We start from the raw sequence: 12,203 nt of genomic DNA on the forward strand, positions 1-12,203 counted from the left end.
GAAACTAAAGACAAAAACTTGTCACTGCAACTTCACAAAAAAATGACACAAAATTATTTTTACAGCAGAACAATACTGAGTAGTGTATTTGAAAGAGAATATGCAAGTGTTTTTAGAACAATAAGAGTTGGAATTTTAGCTCAAAATGAAGGTGTAAGTTGGCATGAGATTTATATGGTTCAGTGAAGATGTGAAAGATAAATTTGGATTTAAAAGTTGGCATTATTTTTTTTTTAAAAATTTGAATTAGATCTTCAAACTTGATATTTATTTAAATTAAATTTTTAATTGAATTTATAAAAACTTATTAAAAGTATAATTATGTCTTTAAAATTAATTAATTCTTTCAAATTTTTTTCAATTGACTTTCAAATTTGATTTTTTTTACTTCAATTACATCCTTAATTAAACATGTTAGAAAGTTTAATTAAAGTTCATAAACTTAATTAATTTTTTTCAATTTTGATGTATTTAAACCTCAACTTTTTTTTTTGTTAAGTCTTTCTTCAACTTATCTTGTTATAATATTCCAATTTAATTATTCTTCTAGCTTTTTGATATGTTGTAATTGAAAGACTTATCTTTTCGTGTATGGAAAATATTTTTAAATTTTTAATTTTTGATTTTTTTTAGGAGTTTTCAATATAAAATATATTTATTTCTAAAACAATTTTGTAGATACAAAAGTGGGTTATAAGAAATAAGAAGTAGCAATCAAGTCTTTATTATTCAACCAAAGCAAGTGCATCGCAATGATCAATTGAAAAAAAGAAGAAGATAAATACATAGCCTTACATGTGCCATATTAAAAATACAAATCACAACTATTTAGTAAATGATCTAGTAATAAGAGCTTGAGACTAAGAGGTTTATTCCTTTTGTAATTTCAAGTTCGAGTTTTGTAGTTGCTAATATGATAGCTACTAGAAGCTTATATAATTATTAATTTCAAGGTCCGTTGCATTGGTCAAAGTAAACGCAGACTAACCCGAATATCCATATTACTAATTAAAAAACAAGTACAAATCACAAATGAATTTTTTTTATTTTTAACAGTCATCTCCTAGATGAACCATTTCAACGACATAGCTTGATTGCCTTGAAGAACAGGATGCGCTGCCATTAATTAGCTTTTTCTGGGTAGTAGAGAATCTTGGGTCTTCCTGAAAAGCTTATGCTCGATATGCTGAGCAAAGGTGCGGGGAGGGAACAATGGTGGCTCAGCTTCAGTCACAATCTCTGCCAATGGCTTGAGGATGATTTTCTCCTTTGGTGGCTCGCAAAAAACTGCCCATGAAATCCTTACCTTCTCCTTGTTAACAAGTCCCCTGTGAATAATACTCTTGTATTTTCCATTGCTCAAGATCTCAACAGTGTCACCAATGTGCATGATGATTGAGTTGGGGACACATTTTGCCGTTATCCACTTGCCTTCATATAAGAGTTGTAGACCAGGCACCATGTTGTGGAGTATAAAAGTGAGTGCACTTACATCGCTGTGAGCTTCAACCCCTAAAGCTAGATCTGGTTGAGGGCACTTGGGGTAGTAGTTGATCTTCATTTGTAGTAGCAACTCTTCCAGACCACCGGCCTCCTTTTCTAGTCTTCCTTCTTCCAATCCCAGGCCAAGTGACAGTACTGACAGAATTTTGCTTGCTAAACTTCTCAGCTGCCTTGCATATTCACTTGTGACTTCACTGCAAATTAAGTAGACAATTTTATGATATTAAATGTAAGTTTGGAGATGATGTTACATGGAAAAAACTTGACTTTACTAGCAATACTTGTGTTGCTTCCACCCTTATCTTCTCCTAGTAAGGAAAAACTGAAGAGAAATTGGAAGGCATAGTCGAGTTGGACGTGTTTGTGACAGCATGTGGGATACGAACCCATGAAGGATATGGATCTTGAGCCTGAGTAACAGGCAATTAACAGCTAAAAGAGAAGCATTAATTGTCTCAGAAAGATAAAGAAAACTTACGTATAATCACTAGGTGTCTTGGGCCAAATGGAGAGGTCACGCTTGTCCTCAGGAAAAATGAGATGGAAGAAATAGTCCTCCCACTCAAGCTGCCCGCTAGCATTGTTAGCTAGCTTGCTTCCATAACCTTGAACATTTCCAGAAGCCTGATCGTTAGCATGCCTCTCCTTTTCCTCAATAGGAAGATCAAAGAAAGCCTGTCCAGCTTTCTTGACACGATCAATCAAATCATCAGGAATTCCGTGGTTAACAAGGTGCATAACACCCCACTCTTTAGATGCCTTGACTAGCTCTTCCCTGCATTTCTCACGGACCGCTTTGTCCTCAGATTCCATTTCCTTCAGATCAATGGTTGGAACTTGAGGCCCTTCAACGCTCTTCTCTTCTTCGAAAACATCGCGAATGCTAGTTAGCTCCTCCTGGGGCCGAATATATTCTTTTGGGATTGATTGAATCCCACTGCTTGCCAGACTCTCAACTCTTGGAACCAGGAATGTTGAAGTCACCATTATATAGCAACAGCACTCTTGATGTTGTATGAAACTAATCTCTTGCGAACACAAAATCGCTTGATAGGATACTGAGGTTTGAAGAAACGCTAAGCAAATGTACATGATAAGTTTTGGGATTATGTTCTTATATAGGGACAACGATCAGAGATAGAGACATTCATCTGGTTCGGTTTTTTTTTTTGTTAATAGTCGAAATTCATCTGGTTCGGTTAATCACGTGATTAGACATCGTACCAGACTCTTTAGCACAGTAAAAAAAGGCCGATTTAGCATGCAAGATTGGTTGACTGGAGGGTCAAAGGACGAGGGGTAGAGGGATCTCGAATGCCACAGTATTTCTACCAGTCCTCTTTTTGTTTACTTCCAGATGTACAGTTCGACAACATTAAAATTGTGCCTGAGTCTCTCGACTCGCGAGATGAATGTGAATAAAGGAAAATGTGAATAAATTTGAATACTATTCCTGAAATATCATATAAAAGAGAATTAACGAAATGAAAATTAAAAAAAAATAATAAAGAATTGTATTCAGTAAACCAAGTTTAATAATTAAAGGATTTCTTTTCGTCAAATACTATTTACCAGTTCTTTGATTATACAAGAACAAGGTTAATTAATTTATAAATAAATATTAAGAAAAAAATTCAACATCATAAATTGCCGTTGTCGATGCATCTCCTACACATCCTCGTCAATGTATTACATATAAACATTATATCAAATTGTCTATTAAGATCTGTTAGCAAATCCTGAATAATAATTCTAAAAAAAAAAAAAACTTGAAATCTCGTATAGTTGAAATGATAACTTGAGGATGAGATGATTAAGTTCAACGTCAGTAAGAATTTGAGTTCTTACAAATATTCAAACACCATTGATCATATAGATAGTGCTCTTTCATGACATAATCTCAGAGAAAAAAGAACAAGTGATAGAGAGGGTTATCGATTGAAAAATTGAGAGTTAGACTCATTTGAATCTTGATTTTATTTAATTATCATATTGAAAATGGAAAATATGATGTTGTTACTGAGTGAAAATTGAACTATGTAGGATTAGAAACAAAATCTTGAGAAATTAACTCTCAAGTTTTATGATATATATTCTACTAAAGAAGTTCTTTGTGATTAATTGTTTTTTTTTTGGTTTTTCCTATATTTATTAATTTCAAATTATTTAGTTTTTGAGATAATATATCCATCTACTTTTATATATTGGGCGTATTCCTCCACATACCCTTTAAGATTTTTTTTCACTTTCATGAGAACTCATTTATCAATAATTTTTCTCATATACCCTCTTGCTCATTTTTTTTTAATTAAAAGTGTCCCTTTGACCACCAGAAATAATTTAATTTTCAAACATAAAAAATATAAGAAGACAAATTAGACATTTATTGCTAATAAAAAAGAATTAAATCCATGTCCTGTAATTTCAAAGCAAAGATTAATAAAAGGTGTAATTTGATCTTGAAAGTTATCTAGACTTTCTTGCTTTTCCTTGGGTGCGCGAGAGAATCTCAAAGGAGGGCGAGCACTGCACTGCCTGCATGGTATTAAGAGCAAAATCCAAACACATATTTTCTTGTCGATCAAAAACTAAGTCAGCAGATACACATCGTACTGGAACCCGACTGGCCAGTATTACCCCTTCGATTTTCTGATTAATAGGATGGATTAATTAATGTCACAATTAATTACTAATCACCGACCAGGCAGCAAGTGGTTAAGTTCTGTTTGGAAACTTTATTTCTTTATGCCAGTTGTAAAGCTCGAAAAGCTTCGATTATTTGGATATTAATGAAGACATTGATTAGTTTGGGGGCGGTGGATAATCACGTGATGAGAGGTCAAATACCAGATTCATTACCACAGCGAAGGCAGGCTTATTAGCATATGCAGGATTGGTTGACTGGACTGGAGGGTTCAAGCACGAGTGGAGAAGGGAACTCGATCGTGTCCTAACTAACAATCCTTTTTCTTCTTCACTTCTCATATATGCACTTTCACATAAAACGTACTTCAATAAGGTGGGGTTAGGTATGTCGATGTGTATAGAATAATTTATTTGTAAAGTTGTTTCATTGTGTCTTTGAATATTATAAAATTTAATTTTTACTTTGTCTAAGATTATTCTAGTGTAAAAATTTTTATCCCATTAAAAGAAGTATGATAAGTTTATTCAATTTTATGTATAAATGGTTACTCTAGTACTTTAATAAAATATGGTTAAATATGACTATTGCATGGAATAATTTATTTGTTAAGTTGTTTCGTTATGTTTTGAATATTATAAAATTTAAATTTTGTTTTGTCGAAGATTATTTTAGTGTAAAAATTTTTATCTTATTAAAAGAAGTACGATAAGTTTGTTCAATTATATGTATAAATGGTTAATCTAGTACTTTAATAAGGTAGGGTTAGGTATGACGATCTGTATAGAATAATTTATTTGTTAAGTTGTTTCGTTGCGTTTTGAATATTATAAAATTTAATTTTTGTTTTATCAAAGATTATTTTAGTGTAAAAATTTTTGTTCCATTAAAAGAAGTATGATAAATTTGTTCAATTCTATGTATAATAGTCAGTGTTTTAAAACCCAGACCGGCCTGGCGGGTCGACCCGGGACCCGGCCGACTCGGGCATGGGACCGGTCCGGGTGGAGGTCAAAACCCGCTTGGGAATTGGCCCGGCCAAACCCGGCGGGTCGACCCGGGACCCAGATGAGACCCGATCAATTTTTTTTTTTGTTTTTCCTGTCATTAAACGACGTCGGGCCAATAGGTAAGGTAAAGAGTGTTTTTTTGAAAATTGAAAATTGCTGTCTTTGAAAATTGAAACCCCACTTTCCTGACTTGGAATGTTATTCCAATGACTTCGTAGATCATTTGGCACGATAGAGGTCCGTTTGATGATGAGGGTGGGATTTCAATGCATGTTTATGCAGCAACGAAATGTCAAGTGCCCTCTAGGAGTTGAAGAAGTGGTATGTAGCGAGAACTCTCTCGTATCATTCGTTGTCTGGGCACAAGTAGTTATCGTGAAGTTTGCCTGCTCTTTCGGTTGGAGGGGTTTCCATGGTCGACTTCCGATTGGGAAAAGGAGATTAAACCAAAAAAAAAAAAAAGAGACGAAACCTGGTTAAGTGACATGGATAATGCGTGAAAAAGAGTATCCAAAGCAATCGGGCCAATAGGTAAGGTAGAGAGTGATAATGATACAGCTTTTGATGAGAGGGGGACTTCGTATCGGGTGAAAAAGAGTATCCAAAGCCATCGGGCCAATAGGTAAGGTAGAGAGTGTTTTTTTTTTATATATAGTTTTTTTGGGTTGACCCGGGTGAACCCATCTGACCCGTGACCCGATCACTTGACCGGGTCAATGACCGGGTCGAGTTTCAAAACTATGATAATAGTTAATCTCATTCATCCGGATCAATGGAAGGATAAAAATAATTATTATCATAATTTTTAAACTCGGTTAGGAGCCGACTCGAGTCACGAGTCGAGTTGACCATTGATCTTGATCAATGTATGTATAAAAATAGTTATTATCATTGTTTAAAAATCCGATCCAGGATTGACTCGAGGCCAGAGCCGAGTCACAGGTCGGGTTGATCATTGATTTGGGTCAATATAAGGATAAAATAATTATTATCATAGTTTTAAAACTCAACTTGAGAGCCGACTTGGGGCCAGGCTCGGATCACAGGTCGAGTTGATCATTGATCCGAGTTAACATAAAAATAAAAATAGTTATTATAATAATTTTAAAACTTGACTCTCTTTTAGTGTTTACCAAACACAAAACAAAGCAAATTATATCGTCCAATCTAAATCACATCGAACACAAGAGGACACAACAATTATTTGTCCACTCCTATCACGTCCAATCCAGTCTATCAATATTATCTAACACACTAAACATTATCTAATACTTTATGCTGGTGATTTAATTTCTTATCTTTTGTACCAACAATATTTAAGCCTAAATATGTAAGATTCTTGAGTTTGAGAATCTTCAATTGTTTGGCAAGAAGAATATCTTTCGGCTTAACATTCTTGATTGTTTATATTTTATTTCTATGTACTTGATGTGGCAATTTAAAATCTACTTGAAAAAGTAGAAAAGAGAAGGTTTCATGTTCAATATATTCCATAATTTCATGTTTGATTCTTTTTTATAACTTTCATCTAAAATTTATGTTGGAGATATTATGACATGTATATATGATTTAGCAACTAACCTTATGATAGGTATGTTCATGTTCTTGGCTTTTTAGATTTAATTAAGTCTATAAGTTAATACTAAATGAATTTATTGAATATATATACTAGGCTAATATGAGAGTTATTCACATTAGCCTTTAAAATTATTAAGAGTCTTGTTGACGCACAAAATAATTCGAAAAAAAATCCCCTTTAAAAAAAAAATACCCTAACCCCTTTATTACCAAATATCAAGAAATCTATGTTTCACTTTTAGCAAAATTCGATTTTACCCATAGCATTAGGGTTAGTAATTATATTACAATTGCAATATAAACTAAAATTAGTGAGATTTTTCTACATGAATATATCAAAGTGTCAGATCAATTTTCATCTAATGTAAAAATAAAAAAAAAATTAAGTGTTTTTAATTTTTTTTTAGTAGAAAAAATAAATTAAACCATGTGAGGATTAACCTATTATAACCTGGTTGACTTGATGGATCCAAAAATGAAATGAATAACTGGTAAAAACATTGTTTGATTAAAAAAATTCAAAATGACATACTTTTTTTAACTATTGAGATAATAATGTATTGGATCAATCCAGATCAATTTAGATTAATATGTCAAATTCACAACCTGGATCATGAGACCATAATAACCTCATATAAAGTAAATAAAAATAAACTATAAAGCCTAATTTTCAATAAACTCAATATTAAAAGATAAAATAAAAAAATAATTAAAAATTTATAAAAAAAATCATCCGAGTCAATTGGAGTTAACCTATAAAATTCACGACATGAGTCATGAGACTAATATAACTTCATAAAAAATAAATTAAAACAAATTATGAAGCACAATTCTCAATTAACTCAATGTTTCATGATAAAATTAAAAAAAATCATTTAAAAATAACCCAAGTTAACTTCTCAAACTCATAATCTGGATCATGAGACAGAGATAACCTAATAGAAAGAAAACAAAAAAAAATAACTTGGGTTACCCTATCAAACTCATGACTTTGGTTATAAAACTAGAATAACTTTATATAAAGTAAATTAGAACAAATTATGAAGCACAATTTCTAATCAATCTATTGTTGAAAAATGAAATTAAAAAAAATTAATTTTGAAAAAAAATTAACACAGTAAAATAACATGATTCAATTCATGTTAACTCATAAAACTCGTAATCCGGGTCATAAGACTTGGATGGCTTAATAGAAAGTAAATCAAAATAAATCATAAAGTCTAATTTCTAATCAACTTAATATTAAAGAATGAAATTAAAAAAAAATTCAATTACAAAAAAAAAAAAGAAGCTCAAATTAACTAAATTAATTTAATAAACTCTCAACACAAGATTAAAATAATATGCAAAGCAAACCACGATGAATGATGAAATTCAAGGATAATATATATATATATATATATATATATATATAAACTAGTACCATGAATAGTGTGTTTTTTTTAATATAATTAATAAAGTCTTCTAATTTTGTCTATAGATATGCTGACAATGTAGGAGGATGGGCTAAATATTTTGGGCTGAAGTTGAAACACAGCTAGAGCCGAAAGCACTCAACCTAACCCAACCCAAACCAAAAGTACGTAACCGTAGCCTAGATCATGACCACCATCCATGCCCCATGTGAAAAAAAGAAATCCCACAAACGAGCCCATTACTCCACGTGACGACACGTATAAGAGCACGTAATCAAACCACCCATGCACACGTCGGTCAGAAACAGTGACATGGCAGTCGGTCCGAAACAATGACATGGCAGATTTTGTAAGCTGCATTGGCTAAACAAAAACACAGTATTTGATCTTTTGAAAAAGCCGTTACATTTCCCTCCACACATTTATCCATCGCCTTATCCTTTTCCAATTCTTATATCACAAAAACGACACCCCCGTTAACCAAAATCCACGACACAAGCTCTCACCAGAAACCACACCACAGAGTAACCATACTGTTCTTTTTTCCCTTCTGTTTCAATGGCTAGCAAATTAGCCTTCAATTTGACATCTCCTCGAGTCTTCACTGCTCCTATTCAAAAACCAATCATCTCTTCATCTTCATCATTGCCATCCTTATCATCTCCTTCTTGCTCTGCCAGGGTTCAACTCAACGGAAAACAGTTTTCTCTTCGCGGAAGAACGCTTTTTCCTCCTACCAAGGCCACTGCTGACCAGCAAACTGGTTTGTGTCATCCTCTCTTTGAACCATGCATGTTGCTTTTAGATTTTGTCAATTATATTACTTTTGATTTATCACAGTGATTTGTTTGCTTGTTCTATTAGAGATTAATCGATCAACCATTTTTTTTGTGTTTACATAGTTTAATGACATTTCTTCTGACTTGATGTCTTGATTATAAATGAAATTCATCAATATAAAATAAAAAAGAAGGCGGCAAAGGAGCATTTGCTGACTCCCAGCATTCTTTTTCAGATCAAGTCCAAGAAGATGACACGGATGATGGTAAGATCCTGCAATATTGTAGCATAGACAAGAAAGGCAAGAAGTCGTTGGGTGAAATGGAGCAAGATTTTCTGCAAGCGCTACAAGTAGGGAGAATCAGTTTTTTCCTTTATTTACTCTGTGTTCTCCTCTCTCAAGTGCATAATGACTGTACAAAGAACAGGTGTGATGAAGTTTACTTCTGTGCCCTTTGTAGGCATTTTATTATGAGGGGAAAGCTATAATGTCAAATGAAGAATTTGATAATCTCAAGGAGGAACTAATGTGGCAAGGAAGCAGCGTGGTTATGCTAAGTACGGGCTTTTCATAATCAAGTCCCAGCAGCCCTATTTGTTTATGGAACTAGTCCTTCTGAATTGGAAAAGTTTTTAACACCTATTTCCTTTTAATTAATGGCTTTTGCTGTATTTCTATAATGCATCACAGGTTCTGATGAACAGAAGTTTCTTGAAGCCTCTCTTGCTTATGTATCAGGGAATCCAATATTGAGTGATGAAGAGTTTGATAAACTGAAGATCAAATTAAAGGTTATTAATTTCACTTGGCTATTTTCATGTCTCTGCGTACTTTTCCACAACAATCACCACACCAATGTTAAATTCAACTATACCTGTGCTTGACAGAATGCAAACAAAAAGTTTGAAAGAATTCAGTTATAATTATAAAATGTTTGCTGCTTGAATTGAGATTAGGCTGCTAGTTCTTATTATAAAATGTTTGTCATAATTGTCATACAGACAGAAGGCAGCGAAATAGTTGTTGAAGGTCCAAGATGCAGTCTTCGTAGTAGAAAGGTGCGTTTGTCTTATAAATATTTCGTTACTTCTTCTGCTCCTAATTCTGGGCAATGACCATGCGCACTACTTTGTATTCTGGACAAGTAATCTCTGCATGTGTTCCTAACGACAAGCAGGAATTAACCTAACATGTTCTGTCAACTTTCTTCCCACAGGTTTATAGTGACCTGTCTGTTGACTATTTGAAGCTGTTCCTGCTGAACGTCCCGGCAACTGTTGTTGCACTAGGCTTGTAAGTAACAAATATTCTTCTGTCTCTTGAAAGAACTAAAGCTCTTGGGTAGAATCTGATAAAAAAAATACAATGAATAATTAATTAAGCCTTACCTTCCTTCTGATTGTTTATTGAATGTAAATTAAGGAGGCTCCTTCCAAATCTTGGCAGAAGTTTTACTTGAAGATTTTGATCTATTTTTCTAGCAACTGGTGGGATGTAATTTTCCTTGGGTTGTCTTGACAGGTTTTTCTTCTTGGATGATCTCACTGGTTTTGAAATCACTTATCTTTTGGAGGTAAATCACAATTTCCTCTCAAGACTTTATGATTAAAGCACTGATCACCGGTGAGACTGGATTGATTGCTCGTCTTTCTTTCATACTAGAGAGATACTTTTGCACTTACAAATGGCCTGTCAAAAAGTTTAAAAAATAAAATAAAATCATTACTTGGAGCTTCAATTGATCTTTGACATTTCTATGATTTTGTTAATTGATGCGCTGCAGCTCCCAGAGCCGTTCAGTTTCCTTTTCACCTGGTTTGCTGCGGTGCCCCTCATTGTTTGGTTAGCTCTGACACTAACAAATGCGATTGTGAAAGACATTTTGATCTTGAAGGTAAAATTTGCGCTAATATCTCTTTTCCCAAGACTCTAATAAGCAGCAGCCACATAGTGTCAACAAGCTGCACATTGCAATATTACTGATGAATGCCATGTTTATAGGGCCCCTGTCCCAACTGTGGCACGGAGAACGGCTCCTTCTTTGGAACCATATTGTCTATTCCAAGTGGTGGAACCTCCAACACCCTTAAATGCTCGAAGTAAGTTCCATGTTATTTGCTGACCACATTGCTCAATGGACCTTGTGACTTTGATTAGTAACGTTGCTGCAATATCTTGCTTCAGTTGCTCAACTGAATTGGTTTACGATTCAAAAACACGCTTGATTACACTGCCAGAAGGAAGCGAAGCTTGATTTGAGGTAAATACCGTCTACCCTCCAGTCTGCTTAAACTCTAAAGTGTCCCATGCTTGATACTTGATATAAATAGCTAGGACTCAAAACGTTGTTTCAGTCTTCATCCTTGATGAGACAATATGCTGTGCATCATGGTAATATTCATGGCTGTCGAATGCAGGAACTGTCCATTTAAGGGATATACAGTACAACAGCTACTAACTTTTAAGTTTGGCAGCGAAGAGCTTGCCTTACGCAGACATTTGGCGAACAACCGTGGAGGGGAGATTTTCAGATGCTGTGTGCACTGGATTGTATCCTAGTGATTGTGCTAATATTGTATATGCAAGTATGTACATGTTTTATACATACATCGACCTATCACAGGCTTGTTAATTAGAAGCTGAGAGCAGTTTGTATGTTAAGAGCTCTATAATCCGTTGAGTGTGTGCTGGAATAATGAATTATTCTCTTGCTGTTATCTCCGGCAAAGGAACACCACAGTTGCTGCTTGGCTGGGTTTTTTTCCGGGCACAGCTAACAACCAATACTAGAACGATGAAAAATCTAATGTTTTTCACAAGTTCATCGATTTCCTTGGTGCCAACAGTTTGTAAGCATAACAGTGCCGGAACGTCAAGCGCAACTTCAAGTATTTCTTCATCATTTATCCATGAGAATCCATACACTTGAAGAATCCCTGAAACATAAACTGGCTTGGGTCAGTTTCACTGTTCAGTGAAAATGGTTAATATATTTTTTTAATCATTAAATAACAACTCTTAGCGTATTGATATCACCGGTTTGAACTCCTCAATGACAAATATTCATTGTAATCTTCATATTTAGTTAATTTCAACAAGGATGCTGCATTTAATGCTACTTTTTATCACCACCTTGTGTTTTCTAAATTAACTTAGATTTTTTTATTATGTTTTTCTCCTCACCTAACAAGTAAAATAAAATAAAAATAATAAATATTTAAAATAAATAATTAATGTTCCCACACATAATAAAAAATTTAAAACTAATTAGG

The 12,203-nt window shown here is 33.8% G+C and overlaps 2 protein-coding genes across 2 annotated transcripts; one reads left to right on the forward strand and one right to left on the reverse strand.

Annotated features, from left to right (window-relative positions):
- Window positions 1-986: 986 nt before the first annotated feature.
- On the reverse strand, window positions 987-2,596 carry LOC118028545 (leucoanthocyanidin dioxygenase). The gene is made up of 2 exons (XM_035032157.2): window positions 1,982-2,596; window positions 987-1,697 (listed from the first exon to the last, which is right to left on the reverse strand). Exons 1-2 carry the CDS (start codon window positions 2,593-2,595, stop codon window positions 1,127-1,129), a joined length of 1,185 nt encoding a protein of 394 aa, XP_034888048.2. The 5' UTR covers window position 2,596; the 3' UTR covers window positions 987-1,126.
- Window positions 2,597-8,614: 6,018 nt separating this feature from the next.
- LOC118028544 (PGR5-like protein 1A, chloroplastic) lies at window positions 8,615-11,648 on the forward strand. Its single transcript, XM_035032156.2, has 11 exons — window positions 8,615-8,913; window positions 9,166-9,281; window positions 9,392-9,488; window positions 9,622-9,722; window positions 9,933-9,989; window positions 10,148-10,224; window positions 10,453-10,504; window positions 10,715-10,825; window positions 10,933-11,030; window positions 11,116-11,191; window positions 11,349-11,648. Exons 1-10 carry the CDS (start codon window positions 8,709-8,711, stop codon window positions 11,183-11,185), a joined length of 984 nt encoding a protein of 327 aa, XP_034888047.1. The 5' UTR covers window positions 8,615-8,708; the 3' UTR covers window positions 11,186-11,191; window positions 11,349-11,648.
- The last annotated feature ends 555 nt before the right edge of the window (window positions 11,649-12,203 follow it).

This window comes from Populus alba, chromosome 3 (genome assembly GCF_005239225.2).
Source record: "Populus alba chromosome 3, ASM523922v2, whole genome shotgun sequence".
Classification (NCBI taxonomy): domain Eukaryota; kingdom Viridiplantae; phylum Streptophyta; class Magnoliopsida; order Malpighiales; family Salicaceae; genus Populus; species Populus alba.

Bases quoted from the DNA above. Each gene is read 5' to 3' on its own strand.
- LOC118028545 (XM_035032157.2), bottom strand. From the start codon at position 2,595: ATGTACATTTGCTTAGCGTTTCTTCAAACCTCAGTATCCTATCAAGCG. The intron at 1,698-1,981 runs GTAAGTTTTCTT...CTTAATTTGCAG, and splicing joins AAGACACCTAGTGATTATAC to TGAAGTCACAAGTGAATATG.
- LOC118028544 (XM_035032156.2), top strand. From the start codon at position 8,709: ATGGCTAGCAAATTAGCCTTCAATTTGACATCTCCTCGAGTCTTCACT. The intron at 9,723-9,932 runs GTTATTAATTTC...ATTGTCATACAG, and splicing joins AACTGAAGATCAAATTAAAG to ACAGAAGGCAGCGAAATAGT. The intron at 9,990-10,147 runs GTGCGTTTGTCT...TTCTTCCCACAG, and splicing joins GCAGTCTTCGTAGTAGAAAG to GTTTATAGTGACCTGTCTGT.